Source organism: Rhagoletis zephyria, unplaced genomic scaffold, assembly GCF_001687245.7.
Source record: "Rhagoletis zephyria isolate East Lansing unplaced genomic scaffold, Rhagoletis_zephyria_1.1 Rzeph_scaffold_02917, whole genome shotgun sequence".
In the NCBI taxonomy this organism is placed as follows: Eukaryota; Metazoa; Arthropoda; class Insecta; order Diptera; family Tephritidae; genus Rhagoletis; species Rhagoletis zephyria.
This window is the reverse complement of record NW_016160001.1, coordinates 8,579-30,064: the sequence shown is the minus strand read 5'-3', so window position 1 is coordinate 30,064 and position 21,486 is coordinate 8,579. Positions and strand designations below refer to the sequence as shown.

At 34.8% G+C, this 21,486-nt stretch overlaps 1 protein-coding gene across 2 annotated transcripts; it reads left to right on the top strand.

Moving 5' to 3' along the window:
* GCS2alpha (glucosidase 2 subunit alpha) lies at window positions 1–6,207 on the top strand. Of its 2 annotated transcripts, none has more exons than XM_017622747.1 (9): window positions 1–155; window positions 2,482–2,592; window positions 2,651–2,792; window positions 2,875–2,969; window positions 3,023–3,514; window positions 3,788–3,894; window positions 3,951–4,418; window positions 4,483–5,393; window positions 5,460–6,207. In XM_017622747.1, the coding sequence occupies exons 2-9, from the start codon at window positions 2,492–2,494 to the stop codon at window positions 5,886–5,888; spliced, it is 2,745 nt and encodes a 914-aa protein (XP_017478236.1). In that variant the 5' UTR covers window positions 1–155; window positions 2,482–2,491; the 3' UTR covers window positions 5,889–6,207. The 2 variants fall into 2 exon arrangements, with proteins under 2 accessions (XP_017478236.1, XP_017478235.1); XM_017622746.1 differs by having other exon boundaries at window positions 2,872–2,969.
* Window positions 6,208–21,486: the final 15,279 nt, after the last annotated feature.

Genomic DNA, 21,486 nt, shown 5'->3' with positions numbered 1-21,486 from the left:
TCTAGCAAATTCCGCTGCTGGCATTCTTTTTGTTACAACGTTTTTTTGCAGATAGGTTAATAATTTTAGGTGGAAAATTAAAGAAAAAATAAACAAAAACGTACCTAAAGTGATTTTAAAAAAGCGACTGATACAAGAAGGCATAATTAGTATTGGTGAGTAAAAGCATTTATTTTAAATTGGAAAAATCAATACCGGCGACGATACGTTTTTATTGCTTTTAACACCTAGAAAATTTGTTATATTACTCAAAAGTACGTTTAAGGTAACATGTGTTCTAAGGGCAAACTAGTAAAATAAAAATATTTCCATAGGAGGTTTTAGATATCTTCGCGAATTGTATGCACATCAAGTCGGAATGTACATATGTATGTATGTACATATGTATATATGAAGATACAAACTATGTATAGTTAACCTATAGGTAATAGTATATCTGACGTGTCTTCAAAAATAGCGAAACGTTCCTAGATAAAGGTGCTACCATCGTTCATTTCCAACATATTGGTGTTCCATTGTGAGTTAATATTAGCAATGTACACCATAGGATAGAGTCATTCTACTGTCTAACCTGTACATTTCCTAGCACCAGTAGTGTTATTATAGGTAAAAGATTCTAAAGCTTGTGGCACTTATCTTAGAAAACCGCAGGTTAAAGTAAAATGTAAGTCTTATTTTTATGAAAACTTTAATGCATTTTAATGTAGGAAGCACAATAAATTAATTAAAAAAGCGTTGCCAATAAGATATATAGCTATATGTTGTATTTCTAAGGCCAGTTCCACACGTTCCGGTCGCCGATTTGCCGGCAGGAAATGTTTGAAACCGCGCGCCAGATTGGGTGAAAGCCATTACAATTTCCAGTCGGCTATCCGGCTGCACAGCACTAATAGTCTTTTAATGACAGGCAAATGTCCAAATTATACTTAGAAAATTTTCTTTAAAAAAGTACATATATATATATATAGTAAACGTCAAAAATAAGTATAGCCTGATAAGTATTTATTTATATTTCCCATACCAAATTTTTCCTATTTGTTTTATAAAAAATTATCTAGTTCATTCAACAGCAAAAACATCAGGAAACAATTGTTTAGCTTCGTAAAAAATTAGGGAAAATTCTAAAAATTTGCATCGAAATTTTCAACTTTCCAACTTGACTTCTTAGAAAAATATTGAGTAAGCAGTTTTGTAGCACTTTAAATTTTAGTATAAGTTTAAAATCGCTAAAAATTGCCGTTGGTTTTTTAAATTTTTTTTGCCAAGGGCTACATTCTCAAATTTTCCTAAGAAATCGAATTTAAAAATTTAAAATTTCTATTAAAATTTCCTGGTATTTCTTGCTTTTCCTGCATGAAATTGTGGTTTAAACAATAAAGGGAATGCCGCATTATACTAAAGACAGCTTCCCGACATAAGCTACTATTCCATACGAACACAGAAATACATATTTTTTTAATTGGTATGAAAAATAAAAATAAATTCGTGTATACTTATTTTGGAAGCTCACTGTATATGTATTGAATTGAAGTGTTTTTGCTTAGAATACTGAAAATTGCTATTCTGCACTATTCTATAGTGCAAGTTTCAAGTGGCTACAAAATACCGTTGATTTTTGGAATTTTTTTTTGCTGATGTCACGCATTTTTTCCATACAAAGTCTGTTCGATAATTTTTTTTTATATGGAAGAGAATTCTTAGAACAGCCAAAAAATAAATTGCAATAAATCAACGGTATTTTGTAGCATTTTATTGTACTAAAATTAAATGGACTTTAAAACGGAAACCAAAAATTTTTCCAAAAATTCTGAGTAAAAAATTTGAAACTTGGGTGAGAATTTGTTGAATTTATATAATTTGTATGGTGTTTGTTGTATAACTGCCTAAAATTTTATAAAATAAAATATATTAAACATGAAATAAACCAAAGAAATATAGCCAAGACTGGTAAAATAAGACGAATTTATTATTTCTGCCACGAGTATAAATTTTTATGCATTAAAGTACACCTTTAATAGTTAATTAAATTAACAACTCTTAATACATACAAAGTACCTGCTGTGCGTCTTATGTAATATATACTTAAAAGCTTATCAGCCTCCTGAGAGTTCCAATCCACTTAACGACTTTTCTCCAAAGTTGGGTTCATAATGAAAAATTTTCCCACACATTTATCTGCAATTTCTAATATAAAAAATTTTATTTTACATATGTATGTATATGTATATGTATGTATATGTATGTATGTAATGTATAATAAAGGCTGCCGTTTGCAATCAAAATTGGTATAAATCAGAAACTCGCAAATCATGCCTTACATTCTATTTTCACCATTTAATAAAGGAGGACGTGAAAAGTCGTCGCTTTTAATAATTCTAATAATAGAAACTTGCATGTTCAACGCTTTAATTTTTGCTTATTTTTTAACGTTAATTGCCAAAATTTTAAATTTACGTAATACATATTGCAACATTTCTGCAGCTACGTCAATATGCGTTTGGCAATATTTCTTTTAATATTTTGCATATTCGAGTATGCGCTGACCGTGGACCAAACGAATTTCAAAACATGTGATCAGAGCAGTTTTTGCAGGTAAACAATTTGAATTTATTTCTTTGCAAGTATTAACATTTCGTATTCATTACTCAAGGCGATGCCGCAAAGTGAAGCCAGATAATCCTAAATTTGCTTTGGTACCTGGGACACTCAATACTTACTCAGATTCCATAACAGCCGATCTGATACATAAGGATAACAAACATTTGTTTAGCCTTAAGTTAGAAGCTTTAGAGGTATTTGTTTATTTATTATTGGAAAATTGTAAAGAATTGTGTGCACTCATACTATAAATTATTCATTATTGCTTAATAGCAGAGCAACACCTTTCGATTGCTTGTGGATGAGAAAACTCCCCTGAAGCCTCGCTACAAAGTTCAAGATGCTCTTAAATCAACACCGAAACCTGGAAGGTGCGTATTTTAAGCATAAAATGTATATAATTCTATACTTGGCAATCTTTCAGCATTAAAGTTCACGAGGGTGATACCGAATTTACAATTAATTCAGGTCCAAATAAAGCTGTTGTCACCGCTGATCCATTCCGTGTTGATTTCTATCAAAATGACATTCTTACCGTTTCGGTTAATGCTAAGGGTCTCATGACTTTTGAACATTTGCGTCCAAAGCCTCAACAACCAGCTGAGGGAGAGAATGCAGAAAACCCTGCAGCCAATGTAGTAAAGGAGGCTTATGAAATCGATGATCCTGGTGCATGGGAAGAGAATTTCAAATCACATCATGATTCAAAACCCTACGGACCTGAGGCTATTGCCCTCGATTTTTCTTTCCCAGAAGCAGAAGTTCTATTCGGCATACCTGAACACGCAGACTCTTTTGCTCTAAAATCTACATCAGGTACAGACCCTTACCGATTGTACAATGTCGACGTCTTTGAATATATCATCGACAGTAAGATGGCCCTTTATGGTTCGGTGCCAGTAATCTATGGCCACGGGTAAGAGACCTATACAAAATAAATTAGAAGAACTTATGGGTGCGTTCCAATTTGCACCACTGCAAAGCATTATCCTCTTTTTTTCTAAACCATAATTGATAGAAAAACCCAATTTGCGCAACTTAGCTCCAATTATGCATTCGAACATGGTTGCGCATGTGGGACATTTCCATCAATTATAGTTTAGATATAAAAGAGGATGATGCTTTGCATTTTTGTAACTTGGAACTCAGGCTATATGTTACACGAAAACTAAAAGCTTAATTTATTCAGTACTCAACGCACTGCTGGCGTTTTCTGGCATAATGCGGCCGAGACATGGGTTGATATCTACACAGCTGAAAAGAACGTTGTATCATCGATTGTGAACTTTGTATCGGGTAATAGGAAATTAACTTCAATTCAATTTAATTTTAAAAAATTTATCTACTTTAAGGCTCCCGCAAGTCGGATCCACCAGCCGCCCATTTCATGTCTGAGTCGGGTATTATTGATACATTTATATTCCTTGGCCCCACTCCCCTCGATGTGTTCAAGCAATATACATCGCTCACTGGCTCCGCGCCTTTACCTCAAATATTTGCACTCGGTTACCACCAGTCCCGTTGGAACTACAATGATGAACGTGATGTGGAAGATGTTTCGGCCAAATTCGACGAATATGATATTCCCATGGATACCATGTGGTTGGACATTGAATACACCGAAGGCAAAAAGTACTTCACTTGGGATCCATTTAAATTCCCCAATCCACTTGGTATGATTAAAAATTTGACCGATGTGGGCCGTCATCTGGTGGTTATTATTGATCCTCACATTAAACGCGATAGTGGCTATTTCTTTCACAATGATTGCACCGAACGTGGCTATTATACAAAAAATCGCGAAGGCAATGACTACGAAGGTTGTCCAAACTATATACTTGGCATCAAATTCAAATAATTCCATTGTTTTCCTTTTTTCGAAAGGTTGGTGTTGGCCCGGATCTGCAAGCTATCCCGACTTCTTTAATCCTGAGGTGCGTGCTTATTATGCTAGTCAATATTTGCCGTCAAATTTCAAAACTGTCACAGCTGATGTCATGATCTGGAACGACATGAATGAACCATCTGTATTCAATGGGCCTGAGGTGACAATGTTAAAAGATTTGGTGCATTATGGCAATTGGGAACATCGTGATGTACACAACTTGTACGGGCACATGCATGTGATGGGCACTTTCGAAGGGTTACTGAATCGTGATGCTAACCAACGCCCATTCATTTTAACTCGCGCTCACTTTGCTGGCACACAACGTTATGCTCTCATCTGGACAGGCGATAACATGGCGGAATGGGGTCACTTGCAGCATTCCATTAAAATGTGTCTATCTGAAGCTGTTGCCGGTTTCTCCTTCTGTGGGGCCGATGTTGGCGGCTTCTTTGGTAATCCCGATGCAGAATTGTTTGAACGCTGGTACCAGACGGGTGCTTTTTTGCCCTTCTTCCGTGGACATGCACACATCGACACAAAACGACGTGAGCCATGGCTATTTCCCGAAAGCACACGTTTGGTTGTACGCGATGCATTGCGCAAACGCTACTCCTACTTGCCGTTGTGGTACACAATGTTCTATGAGCACGAATTGACTGGCGAACCAGTTGTGCGTCCTCTGCTAGCGCACTATCCCAAAGATAAAGAAGGGTTTACTATTGACAACGAGTTTCTGTTGCAAGATCGTCTGCTGGTGCGCCCCGTAACGGAGCAGGGCGTAAGCAAAGTGAATGTTTACTTCCCAGCCATTGATGACAAGAAGACCGGCGATGTGTGGTACGATGTAGATACGTTTAAAAAGTATACAAACGCTGGCTATCAAAGTATTCTAGTGGACAGCTATAAAGTGAGTTGACGAATGATAGCTAAAATCCTAAATATTTAATTTAAATTAAATGTAATTCTATTTCAGATTCCTGTTTTCCAACGCGGCGGTACAATTGTACCCAAAAAGGAACGAATCCGCAGGGCTGCGACGCTCATGAAGAACGACCCATATACTCTGGTTGTGTGTCTGAATAGCGCTGGCAAGGCAGAGGGCACAATTTATTTAGACGATGAAAAATCATACAATTATCGAAAGGGTGAATACAATTACATCAATATGAAGTTTGAAAACAACGTGCTGGATGTGAACTTTATTGGCAAACCAAATTTCAAGACAGCCGCTTGGATTGAACGTGTTGTCATTGCTGGTTTGGGACGCATACCCAAGTCGGCCACTCTCATTATCGATGGTGCTTCACAAGAGCTGGAAATTTTACCACATGGTGAAGGTGTAGCTGTACGCAAACCTGGTATATCGGTGCAGCAAATCTACAATATTAGGCTTAATTTTTAAATTGTTCAGGGAATATAAGACTATAGATAAAGCATAATGAGAATTAGTAGATGCTTTTAAGCTTACATTTCCATGCACCGTAGGTCTTAAACTTCTGAGGTATTATTTAATTGACGCTAAATATATGTATGTATTCTTCCTGTCGTTTTCAATGGTACTCATAGCATTTCATAACCTTTAAATAAAGTTGAAACGGGAACTTTTGTTAACAACCGTTTTGGTTACATTCAGAATAGGCCTGACTTGCAATTTTTAAAATGTATGAATGTTTCTCAGATGTTTTAAATTCTCAAATTTATGTATTTTTTGCGATTTTTTTTTAATCGAATAAATATAAAAAAGTTTGAATTCAAATTAAATATAGAAGATTGGGCAGTGTATTTTAATCTCGCGGCCAAACATTGACACCCTGTATATGCGTGCAACAATTGGTTGCTACAAATTTGCTTTCGTTTATCGTTTTGCGCGCATTTTTCGTTATATTATGTATGCTTGTGTGATTGTGTTGTAACATGTTAAGCACCATCCTCTATTGGCAAATGCTTAAGGGTGGTCATGCATTTTTTTTAAACAATTTCATTGTGCAGTTGTTGCGCTGTTGAGTGTGTGTATATGTGTGCTTCATGGGGCAATTGGACATGCGCTGGAGTACCCCATTTTATCCGAAAAGGAGAAATATTGCTGAACAAGTGACGTAGCTGGTGTGTGTTTTTTTATTTAGTTATACTAAGGAGCTTGGACCGAGAGGCTGTAATAATGGCTTTCTAATATGTATCGTACGTAGGTACTTACATACATATGTTGTTTTGTACATACATGTGTATATGCACTATAGCTTGCACAAAAGACATATCGCACGTTTAAGAGTTATAATTTGAAATTTTCGTGTTTGGAGATTTCATTATTAAATTAATAAACTTGATAAGGAAATATGTTGAGTCTAATATATAACCTAACTTCCCAAAAATGGGGTTGATACATACAGTATTGGCCAATACAATAGCACCCCCATTTCAAAGTGATATTGATTCCCACTCATGTTTATTTCTTTATTTTTAGGAATTTTCAATTAAAATACAGTTCATTCTCTAACAAAACCCATATAAACCCAAGATTTAAACTTTTTAGAAGACCGAAAAAATTGCAACAAATTTTCACCCAAATTTCAAACTTTTTTCTCGGAAGTGCTAGAATTTTATTGAGTACACAGTTTTATAGCCCATTCAATTTTAGTAGGTAAAAGTACAATGTTCATAACGTTAGGAAATCGCGTTGATTTTTAAGAATTTTTTCGCCGACGGTGTTGTGCATTTTTTCCATATAAAAATAATTTTCATTACGCTATGTTTTAAAAAAATTTGTTCATGAAAATAATTGTGAATATTATATTAGAACAAGGTGTACATTTTCCTTTTGTCACTGACTGTACATATGCACATGTCATATATTTAAAATTACCAAAGAAAAATTGAGTGTTTTATAACTTTATTGTGCATACTTACTGTTTTCTAAAGGCATATTACTGAAATATTATTTTTCGATCGTCCCGTGAATCCGCCACTGATCATACTTAACGTAGTTAACAAAAAAAAAGTCTGTCCGTCTTTATATCTATCAGCTTCTATCTCTATCTTTTTTCGATCTTTATCCCTAGCCCCTATTATGAGTTGCATTCGATTTTCGACTGTGGTCGAAAGTGCTGAGCGAACGAATTTTCATTTGGTATTATGGCGCTCATTCGATGAAGAATGTTTACAAATCGAGCAAACTAAATAGTGTGCTTATACATATTTATGTAAATTTGTTCTAATTAAAATGAAGTAAAAAAGAAAGCAAGTTTATAAAAACGTGGTAAAATGAGTACAACGAGGTTCTGGGGTTCAACGATTCGTCAGAGGATGAGAGCTTAGTAAACTGGCCAGGAGTAGCAAATGTTTAAGAGAGTTTAAGTTTATTAGTCTTTCGAATATATTTTGTTATAAAATATATATTTAAGAAATTTGTCTACAGATTCATTAAAAAGTTCTGACCATCTAAAGTGGCGGTTGTGAGCCAAATCTATTTAAAATATTTTAAAACTATCAACAGCGCTACGATTTTGTTCTCAGAGATCGCGCCAACAGAGTATTGGGATTTTCTTTCACATCAAGTAAAACCAACCTTTCGAGCTTGTGTTTAGTATTCACGATGTTAGAACTGCATGAAATTAATAAAAATTGTTTAAAATTAGTGTCTAGCCGCCAAAATGTAAGAAAACATATACAAAATCATACATTTTTCACAATTTTCTAACACTTCGCTACACCATCGAAAGCAAAATTATGTTCGACAGAAAATTCGATACTCAACGAAAATTTCGACACGCTTGCATAGCTCATAATACGAATTTCACTTTCGATCTTCGATCTTCGATAACCAGCGAAGATCGAAAATCGAATGCAGCTCATAATAAGGGCCCCTATCTCTACCCTTTTCGTTACAATTACATTGATCTTAATCCTTAAGTTTCTTTTATCTTTACTTTTATCAGTATTTTTATATTCCCTTATATTTATCTTTAGTTTTACATTTATGTTTATTCTTTTCTTCATCTGCATATCATCGTTTGCCATGCAATACCGCGTATACGCAAAATGCAATACCCCGTATATGATACCATCCAAATTTTATAGGAGAAACAAACAATTTTTAACAAAACTGTTGCACCTTTTTTCACTGTACGAATGCTAAAATGACACAAAAATGCGCTGAGACACATAAGCTTAATTTTGGGTCGTAGATTACGGATACTTTTCTAGAACAGGTCAGTTTCCCAAGTTGAAAAAAAGATCCAACTTTAGCCTGGAATATGTTACTCATACGCCATGTAGGAGTGTGGCCTTGTACATGGCGTATAAGTAACATTCTTTCCTGCTCATATTTTATCTAAAAAATCATTAAGCATTTCCTTTGCCCATTCATATTTATACATAAATAAATAGGCTTAGATAGGCTTACAATGAAAAAATTTTACAAAAAATGTTCTTGTTTAAATTTTTCTCTGACAAAATTTGATTTTTTTTTTCATAAAATTGAAAATCGTTAAATAATCTGGGGCCAATTCTGGTTCTATGAAACTGTGAAGTGAAAATAAAAAAATTCAATGTCTATCAGTGAAAATTTAATTTTTTCACTTTATCGTTTTGTTATATAATTTTAAGCGATTCGCGTTCATTTAAGGCTATTTTATTAACATCTAGCAAGTAGTTGTTTGGTAAATTATTGTGAGTTTAAGAGAATGATATTCTTTATCACAAGATGATGGGTTTGAGAAAAACGCCCAATTTTTATTTTTTCGCAGCCACCAAACTTTGTGATAATTTTTTGACAAATTAATTTATTAACATTTGAAAACAGAGTCGTAATTTTATGTGAAGTCATAAAATGTATTTCAGAAATAGCCAAATGTATTTCAGAAAAATTTAAATGTATTTTCATTGTAGAAACGTACAAATTTCTGAGAGCAGACCAAAATAGTACAGCCTCTTCTGACCAATAAGAAACCAAATTACAAGGACGAACAAAGCAGCACTTGAAAAGGTGCGAAATTTATTGAAAAGGACGAGCTTGGGATTACATACCAACTGGCATGTCACGCACCCTATATAGCGCGAGAACTATCTGCTAAAGCGACAGTATTCCTTTGCATGACGAAAAATTTCTTCTATATATTGCAAACGCCTTTCTATTACTCATCATCCATATATCGTAGGAGGTGCCATATTCACTTAAGGGACTATTTTATTTTTGGCCATATATTTTCCATCGAATTTAACATGGGGGAATAGGCTCCTAAACGTGTATTTTCTGAAATACATTTGAGACTTTCTGACATACATTTCACTTTTTCTGAAAAACAATTGAAATATCTGAAATACTTTTGAGGTTTTTTGAAACTCATTTGAACTTTTCTGAAATTAATTTCAGCTTTTTTGAATTGTTTTTTTCTGAAATACAGTTGGAATAGGTGTTGAAATATGGTAATCTACGCCTAAAACTTAAGTTTACTTATTTCGGCGTTTTTATGTCAAATCAAAACTTAACGATTTTCCAACAGCGTAATTTATTATTATTATGTTTTACTCACAATATACAAGCAATAATTCACTGATAAAAGTCGTACAAACCGCAGTACAATAATAATAATAATAGACTGGCGCTTACACATATGTTCGTGTTTGGCTGAGCTTCTCCTCCGACTTGTGGCGTGCGCCTTGATGTTGTCACACAAAGCGGAGGGACCTACAGTTTTACGCCGACTCCGAACGGCGATTGTATTTTTATGAGAAGCTGTTTTTCATGGCAGAAATACACTCGGAGGTTTGCCATTGCCTGCCGAGGGACGACCGCTGTTAAGAAAAAACCCTTTTTCTATATTTTTTTGCTATGTTGCTTTGCCCATAGCTTGATCCCAGCCCTGCGGAGTGGAAGCGCGCACTGCTTACCACTACACCACAGCGGCCATCAAGTACCGCAGTACAAAGCTGGTTTAAATATACGCGCAATTGCAGTCTTTTTTGGCATTTTGGGTATAGGTATACGCGGTAATGCACGCCAAGCGGCGATATTCACCTTCACCTTTGCCTTTATGTATATAAGTTAATTAAGCGGTGACAGGTAACAAGATCAACGCGGGCCGCCGTGAAGCTAAGTAAATTTAATGCTTGAAAGAGCAATAATGCCAATGGACCTTATTTCGCTTTTGAAAAGGTAATAATGTCAATTGACTTTATTTCGCACCAGGATGGGAAATAAAGTCAACTGACCTTATTCCCGTTGATCTTATTCAGCCCTATTCTGCATTTCGATTACGTTCCCGCATTCCGCTCCGCTGGAATCGTACTTAGGTATTCTGCGGTACGATCGAAACGAAAGAAGAAGAGGAAGAGAGAAAACATCTTTCGAAATCAGCTGTTTGCCTAGGAATGTGTGAAATCGAAACAAAACAAAGAAATATTTGCCACCAAACTATAGCAGCATATGAAGTTAAAGTTTGTAAATATTTTAAAATAACTAAATATACCCAGCATCACTGTAATTTAAAAATAAAATTTAAGTGGATACATAATTATAAGAATGAAATCCATAGCCGCGGCGTTATTGCTTGAAGAGCAGAACGAGTCCCAGATTGCTGATGCGGAAGTTGAAAGGCGGAGATTTAGGCACATGTTTGATCTTTTTAAGATGAGTGAAGAGTCATAAGCAGGCAACGGATTTTATGGAAATTGCCTTTTTTTCTGCTGAAGAGATAGAGTATATTCGATTAAGAATGTCCACGATTTAGCTTTCCTTGATTCCATATATACACATTTGATGTTGCCTTTTTTGCCTTTTTTAAGATATTTCCCTTTTTTTGCCTTTTTTAAGATATTTGCATTTTTTTGCCTTTTCTACCTTTAAAAAAGTGATTATGTATAGCATTTACAATTTTTTTTTTTTTAAGATTAAAAAATATACACATTGCCCATGCGGCTTATAGAAGCGCAGAGACCTCTTGCCAAATTGGTGTTGGAAAAATTCAAAGCCGGTTTCTCAGCTAACAAAGGCTTGGAGACAATAAGGGGTGTGGATAAAATTGTAAAGGGCGAGGAAAACGCCCTTATTCCTAATAATATGTTTCGTTATTTTATTTTGCCTTTTTTATAGGTTTTTAGGTCCTAAAAATCCGTTCCCTGGTTATAAGGAATTCATCTTGAACTGTATTACTCATCGCTTAAAGTCAGTGAAATTATAAACGTTGTTTGAGCACTCCACAAAATTTGCATTTACTACAGAGTGGAAGATTTGAACGCAAATGAATCCCATTTTGAAAGCCGTCAGGAGGAGGGGAAGAACAAAGCTTATCTTTCCATAGCAAATCGAATTCGAGACATACGCACCTCTTTTTAAAAAGTTAGTAAAAACGAGTGCAATAATAAAAGCATATTTTTTATGTAACTTCACATTTTATGTATGTATCTATGTGGATACAGCTATTAATTTTACATAAAAAGAATAAATTGCATTCAGTGCATTTCACAGTCTTAATAATAGATAATGTAAACAAAAAAGGCCTGGACTTCCACTTTGAAAACGTCGCGCAACATCCCTTTTGGTTGCCATTATTTGAGCCAATTTTTCGTATTGCCCGTATTACCGCGAAAACACAGAAATCGAGAAAATTCATTTATGATGACTTTTACAATCATGCACTGTATATTTTACTTACATTTTTTATAAAATTTTATTATTTAAACCCACGCAAATAACAATTGAAACGTTCTCCGTCAACAAATTTGCAACTTAGAAAAACGGAACTACGATCGAAATGTAGAATAGGTATAATCGTAAATTTCGAAGATTGATCGAAAGGAAACGGAACGCAGAATACCAAAGTTGCCAAACGGAGAAAATTTCGATTCGAGTCGAAATGCAGAATAGGGCTGATTACCTGTCACCAATTAAGCACATTAAATTTTACCTTGATCTTAATTTTTCAACTATTTCAACGCATCTTCATTTTTATTTTCATTTTTAGCTCTGCCTTTATCCTTTTCTTCTTCTAATACTTTTATTCTTTTATTAGTCTTAATCTATATGTTATTCTTAAACCGCTTATTACCACGTTTTTGGTAAATTAATACTATTTGCATACTTTTAGGAAGCACTGTAGACATACATATATTTCTTTTTCCCTAATATTTATACAAGTAGACAAGTCATTTTAAAATTCAATTTTGATAGAATCGAAGACTTTTCACTGTGCCTTCCTCTTTTATTAACAAAATAAGCCTACACACATGCCAGCTGCTTGGTAGTTCCACCAGTCGGGTCCATGGATGCCAGAAATTGAGGCTCCAGTTCCGTAAAAATAAGCACCTAACTTCTTTTCGTAGGGAAAAGCCCTCATCTCCCTTAAATGTATTTCTTCACAGTTTCTGTAGAGTACTTAATTTTGGTATTTAAAATAGAATAATAAATTATTCTTGCTAGTCCTTTAAGGCTTTTATATTGAGACCAAGGCGAATTCATATAAGGTGGTAATGGTAGTACAAAAACAAAATCTTACATGTATTTTGTTTTTGTTTTTGGTACACAAATGTCAAATTTCAGCTATTCTTCATACAAGATACACGTTGGAAAGCAAATTCCAATACTTTCACTTTCTTGCTCACTCCTAAGAAGCTTTTGACACATTTGTACGGAGGCGAATCAAATCCGCTGTTCTAATAACACCAACTTCTGTGAACTCGCCATGGTTGAGTATGAGCCGAAATTTTTATATTATTTTCACTTTAGTACCCGCAACAATTAATTACCTCTTTTGCGTTTTCAATTTCAATGCATTCTATTTTCTTGTTTTTCTTAGAAGCAAATTAAAACCTGCTGAGTTTGAAATTTTATTTATTTCTTCCTCTTTACGAAATGGTTGCGAATTCGTTAAGCCAGAGTGCAATACTCTGATTTCTGACAAATTTGAATGCCTTGGTTCGGTGGGGAGGCGAACCAAATCAGCTGTTCTAGCAACACCCCCTTATATGAATTCGCTCGTAATGGTTTTCAACGCAAGCCGAAAACTCAAAATTAGTGAAAATCCTTCAAATTCTTTGCTAGTTTGCCCTTGTATGCAGATTCATTTTATTTAGAAGAGGTTAACAAACCTTGGATAACATCACATTTACGTGGTGGCATTCAACACAGTTTTCTGTTTTATACTCATTCACATTTCTTTTTTAATTTTAGTTGGCTGAAAAAGTACCTAGATAATCCACAGAAAAAAAAGATAGTTGAAATGGATGTGTGTGGGTACTTATACATCCATATGTATACCATTAGGGTGGTACAAAAAAAGAGTGAGAATTTTAATGCTCTCACAATTGGGTATCATTACTGGCAGTCTCCTGAAGAGAAACAAAGTGTTCCGATCGAAAAATATTGATTTTTAAGAATTCTAAACCACTTCTACGAGAACTTGTTTTTCCCCATATAAAATACGTGAACAACTTTCAGCACTTTGACGAACTCTTAAATATTTTTTGATTTCAAAATAAATAAAAAACAGTGGTATAATTTTTTTCGATATAGAATAATCCTAGGTGGTGAGGGCATTAAAATTCCGACTTAACTTTTTCACATGCATTTTTGGACCACCCTAGTGTACATATGTATGTATGTATGTACATATATATGTACTATGTATTGTCGTATAAACTAGTGAGTGTGGTGATTTGAGCTTTGTTTGTGATTGTGAGTAACAACAAGTGCATTTTTAAAAAATAAGTGAACCAGGATATGAGGATAAATGCAATGTATGTATGTAAATGTATGCATGTCCTTCTTGTTGTCGAGTATGTGTGTAAATATGTTAATTTTATATGAGCCTGTTGTGCGGACAATTGTAACAGACAACATTGGATGGCAGTCAGCAGTATGCTACAATAATGACAACAACAACAACAACAACAGCATACGCCGTGTAGTGCAATAAGAGCTGCATCAGCAGTTTATGGCTTGTTGCGTCCACTTTCCTGTCCCGTACCTGAGTGCGCTACTTAGCCACCTACTACCACCACACTTATAACGTGGCTAATGTGTATATATATGTATGTGTGTATTCTTTTGCCGTGTGCACTGGGCTGTGCAATTCATTTTTTTAAAAGCCTGCCTGATGCCACACACACTAACACACACACGCCTGCATGACCATGAAATGGCAACAAATTCATAAGCCAGGCAGGTTGCAAAGTTGCAAAGAAATGCAAAAACAAATAGAGTAACAAAAACAACAATAACGAAGAAAAAATGCCCGACAACAAAGTCGCCCACACAAAGTACAATTAATTAGTAGAATATGCTCTTGGTTGCTGTTGCATGGCATTTTGAACTTCCGTTAGCTGGCAAAAGTTGCAAAGCTGGGCAGCAACGTAAGTACAAAAAAAATAAATAAAAAGAAAAAAACAATAAAAATAAAAAAAACGCTTGCAAATACATAATAAAAAAAGAGCTAAAGGCAAGAGATGTTGCATGCCCCACAATTCAACCGCTTGATGCACTGCATAAAAAAAAGACAAAAAAAAAACAAGCAGCCAGCGTTCAGCCCGCAGTCGCCAAGAGTCAGGAATGACAACCACAAAACAACACTAAAGTCCATACTTACATACCACAGACAAACATACATACATACAATGCAAGTAGACGTAGACGTACATTGATGCAGGATGGACAAACAAATAATAGTCGCAGCGGACAATGGCAACAATTGTAATGGCAATTGTGGCGACACAACAACGGCAAAGCAGGGCTTTCGATGGGATGTTGTCTACCAATCTGGGTGGTCAACGCTCGTGATCGTTGTAGCAGCATTCACAATGGCTATTGTCATGGCGTCGCGCATTTTTGCTGGCACTACTGCCGCTGGTGCTGCTGACCGGGCAATGGCGATGGTGTTGGTGATGGCGATGGCGATGACGATTGCCGTTATTGTGGCGTTTAATTGTTCGCGCAATGTCCGTTATGGGATTAACATTGCCGTAGCTAGGAATTGACAATTTTTTCGACCTTCCTTTTTTGTTTTTATTTTTTGCATTGCTTTGTTAAACTTTTAACGTTTAATTTTCGATGTTAGTTGCTGTACAAATGTACAGTTTCTAACCTTTATGATTTAATGTATACTTTTTGTTGATCATTAAATTACAAAATTGTTTGAAATACTGAAATTCTACATATCGCACACCATCTTCAAAAGAAGCACAACTCAAAAATCAGATCCGAAAATATAAATGCTTGAGGATGGTACAGATGCAACGCAATTAATATAAAAAAATTATAACAGTAGTTTTAAAGTTAGAGAATATAAACATGAAAAACATATTCAGCCTTATCATGAGTTTAATTTTCCCCGAACCGGTTCACTTTTCACTTTTGGTTTCCATGGTTTTACTATGGGCGGAGGACAAATTTCGGGTGAATTTTTTTTCAGGCGAAACTCAGGATAAGGCAGATTTGCTTTTATTGGAGATAAATCCTACGAATTGTAGCTCATCAGGGCAACTCTGGCTAAGATGGTAAAAAGTCTTTCGTAAGACAAATGGCAAGATAGTTCTAAAGACTTTTTTATTCCAGCACAAAAGTCTTAGAAAAAAGTCCTCTCATCCACCATTCGTAGTGAAAAGCTTTTTTTTCCAGAAAGCAGTTCGAGAAATACGGATTCGAGGCCCCGGGCCCCAACAGTAAATATTTGTTAATTTTTAGCCAAGTATTTTTAAAATTTTTGTTTCTTTTCTTAATATAATTTTCTTTTTGTTATTGTATTTTGTGGTTTTAAAAAGTAAATTTTTGTTTCATTCTATTTTTAGAAACGTATTTTATAGGTTTCTCTTTTATTTTATCTTTTTTTTAATAAAAATACTGTTTTTAATTTCACTGAATTTTCAGGAACTTAATTTTTTTCATTATTGAAAATTGTTTTCTTTTGATTTCATATTTTAATATTTTTTTAAAATTTCATTTTTAAAATTTTTTAGGAACTCATTTACCTTTTACCTTTTTATGATTTCATTTAAATTTTCTGATTTTATTGTTTTAAAAATAATGTATTTTATAATTAATTTTCTTTTATTTTTTAGATGTGATTCTTTGAGTGCAATGGAGTGCAATGGGGTATAGTCATTGCGCTGGGTATGCAGTTACAGTTGCATGGCTATACTCAATCCCGACTCTTGCGTCCTCGTTCGCGCACTCTGGGCAACGTGAGCAACCCATGTGCGAGATGCGGTAACCAATCCGAGTGGAGCCTTGGGTCACGGCAGAANAAGATCAGGTGGAGAAGGACTTGGCTTCACTTGGCGTTTCCAATTGGCGTCAGTTGGCACAGAGGAGAAACGACTGGCGTGCTTTGCTGAACTCGGCCAAAATCGCTTAGGCGGTTACAGCGCCAAAAAAGAAGAAGAAGAAGATTCTTTGAAGAGAAAAATATTTTTTTAATTATTTTGAATTTTTGAATTTTTTAAATGAATATTTGCCTTTTTTGGTGTTTGTTTGTTTTTAATAGTTTCTCATTTTAAAATTTTTATTGTTTTAAAAATAAAAGTATATAGTATTTTCTTTTTTTAATTTCACTAAATTTTTAAAAACTTATTGCTAAAAAACAAACAGAAAAAACGCTAAGACCCTCTCGTTCGCAGATCTTTGAATAAGTTTTTCGATAGACAGTTAAGAGCTTTCAAGACAGTTAGCAGAATTGACAATTGAAATTCGGTAAAAATTCTGCAATCCTTCTTTGACAGCCGTAACAAGAAGTTATTTTCGCACATACGATTGGAAGTTTTGCAATCATATTATCGTCTATTTCGCCATGGTCAGTTAACCTTACTGGCCCCCTGACGTTCAGTTCCCGGCAGTATATTCCGGGGCCCACTAGCTTCAAAGATTGTGTAATTGAACTTCCCTATGGCCGTCAATCTACCTGCGGATTTAAGAACGGTTTTCCGCGAATAGGTCAATGGCCGTAAAGTGAGGATTCTTTTTGGAGCAGCCGTCGAAGTTGAGCCCAACGCTCCCGTCATGCATGGTGTCGCGAGCCACTGAGTGAGTGTCAAGAAGTTTTACCAGGGTCAGACTTATGGGCCTGCATTCTTTTAAGAAAACTGGGTTGCTGTTGCCTGCCTTGTGTATAAAAACAACCCTCACTTCTCTCCAGAGTAGCGGATGAATTGGTCCAGTCCCCGTAACTCTTGCGTATAAGGCTGTGCATGCATGGAATCTTGGTTAGAAGTTTCCTCAGAAGTCCCTATAGGATTTATTCCTTGCCTTCCGCACTTCTCTTTCATATTATTTAAGCAAGCCCTTGTACTCCCCCCAGCAGAGTTCTTTACCAGCTACTTTGACCAATCTAAACATTTACGCTATAAGTAAATTTCGTATGCTACTAGAAAGATGGTATATATGTACGTATTTCGGTGCTTATAAGAGGCATATAAATTAGAGGCTGCCTTTCAGATAATAGTTACCATTGCCAACATAACAAACTACCAAAATTTTTGGAGGGGGCGTATGAGTAACATAAAAGTACTTAATTGCGTTCAGTGAAGTAAACAACATCTTGTACTTCAACATTTGGTATTCGCCCCTAAGACTACTGCTATGTATTTACTAATTTTTATATCTGAGAACAACGGAAGCTTTGATCACAGGAATAACGGTAAACGTGATTAGGTTAAATTTCACGCCGGCCAGAATTACACTGATTTCGAATAGAACAATCCTTAGTTTTTTTTAAATTTATTTGATCTGGTTTGCGATTTATTCAATTTGCTAATAGATTGTTTAGTTAACGTTTTGCCAATATGGAAAGATTTATGAGCAAATCTTCTTATGGGGAATCTTCGGCGCAACATTTTCGCGCATTACGGAGAAAATATTTTTTCAGCAACGAGGCCCATTTCATGCTCGGCGGTTACTTTAACAAGCAAAAATTGCCCATTCTGTGGTTGTGTACATATTTGCAAAGACTGACTGTTCGTCGCCATGAACAATGCCTTTTTAGCTTGAATTTGCAGATTTTGATCTGATTATAGTGGGTTTGCAACAAGACGGAGCCACATGACACGCAACGTGGCAGCTATAACTTTTTTGAGAAACTCCGAGAACGCGCAATTTCGGGATTCAGAAATGTGGTTTGATCACAAAGATTCTGCGCTTTAACGTCTTTGGATTTATTTTTGTGAAGCCAATCGAGAAATCGTATTTATGTGAGCAGTCCACAATTTAGGAGCAATTGAAGGACAAGATACGTCAGGATAAACCAAAGGTTTTCCACCTTAATTCTGAAATAAAAACTTCATCAGAATTTAAATATTAAGTGTGTTTTTAAACTCATTTTTCCAAGCAGAAAAAGGATAACCCTCTCGAATGAGGCGAAAGTAGTTAGTATTAAATAAATGATTAAGAGAATGATGGACTTATATTTACATTTGAGCGCCTGTTAACACTTTACAGTCTTTAATTTAGTACACTGTAGGGTTGCTAAAATGCCAAAAAAAATAAAAAACGCGGAACCACGTAAATTTAATCTACCGATCTGTATTTTAATTTTTAGTTCGCATTGCGAATGAAAAAAAAATAATGTTATCTTCTATTTAGAATATGTATTACTTCTGCATACATATATAAGAAAATTGAACTCCACAAAAACTTTGCCGATAGGTGGCGCATGAATCGAGATATTTGGGACTTTTTCCGTACTTAGGAAGCTTGTTTTAAAAATAAATTTTTACTATAAAATGAACATATCTTGGGAAAATGACTTGATCTGGAAGAACGGTTACGCTTGTCGGCGTTTTTTGTGCCATTTCAAAACTAGAGACTTTTCATATAGTGTTACCTATGCTTCAAGTTAAGCTAAAACAGTATGTCAAGCCGAGGCTCATGCTGTGCCAGAATTGCGCGCGTGAAACCAAGAACCCTATTTGATTTGGCTCGCACGAATGACAAAAATCACTAATACTTACGAGTTACTAATATTTTCAGGCGCTGGCAGCGTTTATTGTCGTGCGTGGTTTTAATCATAAAAGGAAGGGAAAAATATTTATGCGTGTCGTGTTGCAGCTACATACCTGCATACATACACACGTATCATAAATACATATTTCTACTATCAACGACCAGTGCTGCCAGAAATATTTCGAGAAAAATCTGCCAAGTGAAGATTAAATCGTTCAAAATCGCAAAAAATACAAAAATTTAGAAAACTAACTTTTTGTGAAACATATTTCTTTCTTGAAGGTTTTTAATACCCAACTTCAATTTTATTTATATCACAAAAACATTTATTAAGAACATAGACTATAACAAACAAACAAAAATTAACAAATTTTTGAATTCATTCCAAATGGGTACGATTTAACTAGATTTAACTAGGGCTTATATTCGATACCCTATATCTGCACTTTGCACAAAAATTAGATTCTGAAAAAAAGTCACCTAAGACTTAACTGTCATTGGTGATATTAATGCTGACCTTATATAACACTTGACAGTAGAATTTACTATTAAACTGAAAAGTCAGAGTTAAATCAGTGATGACCGGTAAGTGCCAGATGGGTTCTAACATCAAAAAGTAGTTTTTGTGAAAGTTGCAGATATCGGGTATTGAATATAAGCCCTCGATATATGAAAAATTAAAATATGGATGTTAAACGAAAAATTGTTAAGAAACCTTTAATATGAGCATTTAGAATATTCTTGAGGTGTTTACAAGGGTTGCCACCTTTGTAAAACTTAAATTCAATTATATTAAATGAATTATTACAATATGGATATCAATCGAAATGGTTTTGAAAAAGCTTTATTTCTAAGTTACATGTAGGAAGGTTGCCACATATTTGAAAAATCAAATGTTTCTTGAATTAAGGGAACTAGGTAATTGGAATATGTATCACAATATGGCTGTCAGGCGAAAGAAGTTTAATTATTTTGAAGAGGGTTACCACCTATTTGAAAAGTCGAATTTAATTAAATTATGCACAAGAATTTTTGTGTTGCCAAAAGTCTTTACGAATGAAAATATTTTGTTACGTTTTAATATCTTCAGTTTAAGATTTTGACAAAATTTATTGAAAATAAGTCTTGATTTTGAAGATAAATCTTCACTTCTGGCACGACTGACGGCAAACACAAATAAGGTTTTCCCCCTACAAATACCTTCACCAACAGCTACTGTCAGTTTGTGCTCGTGCGCTTACAGGATAAAATAACGTAAACATGATTTGAGTGTTTTTTTTTTGCCCACAACTTTTTTACTCCTTTTTGCGTAAGTAATAATTTTTTATGTAAGTGTTGTTGTAGTTGTTATTGCCAACCGTTGTGACATGTTTGTTGATGCATAAAATTTTTTGAAGCTGTAAAAAAAAAAATTCAAATAAAAATGAAATTATCATATCGCCTGCAGACAACCGCAAAAGATTCATTCGCTATACTCAAGCGCAGTGTTACCTATTGTGTACAGATATAAATATGTGTATGCATAAACGTACAGGAACAACCCTGTAAGTCCGAAAACACATGGGATCATTTAAAGCTTTTAGTCCAAAGCTTGATCAAATAGTAATTTACTGTTTCTTATGCCACATGTGCTTTGTTTAGTTTTCTTTGATTCGGTGTGCTTGCGTTTTTAGAGGTTTTAGGTTAGATTTGTGAGTCGCAATGGCTGAAATCTTGGCAAGTAGCTTCGCTATTCCAGGACTTTCCTAGTGGGTCGCCAATGTAAATATTTTGCTGTGGAGCACTTTTTAACGTAGCACCTCGAACAGTGTGCGTTTGGTGTGTTACAGATTAGAATATGTTTTGTTGCATCTACAAAATATGAAGTGTAAATGGTGGACTCATAAAGTTGCACTCTCATTTTAAGTTAATAAAAACTCAGTAAAAAAGATCTCAGTATGTGGCTGCCTGGTAGTGCTTGCAAGTAGGAAAGGAATCTTGTTTTTAGTTTACTTGCTTTAAAATGGATATGAATTCAATAGAATTTGCTTTGTATATATGAACGTGGGTCCTACGATAACGAGTTACTAAGTTAGAAAAA

Excerpts from the sequence above, each read along its gene's own strand:
- GCS2alpha (XM_017622746.1), top strand. The coding sequence starts at position 2,492 with ATGCGTTTGGCAATATTTCTTTTAATATTTTGCATATTCGAGTATGCG. Across the intron at positions 3,515-3,787 it reads CCAGTAATCTATGGCCACGG|TACTCAACGCACTGCTGGCG; the intron begins GTAAGAGACCTA and ends TAATTTATTCAG. Across the intron at positions 5,394-5,459 it reads TTCTAGTGGACAGCTATAAA|ATTCCTGTTTTCCAACGCGG; the intron begins GTGAGTTGACGA and ends ATTCTATTTCAG.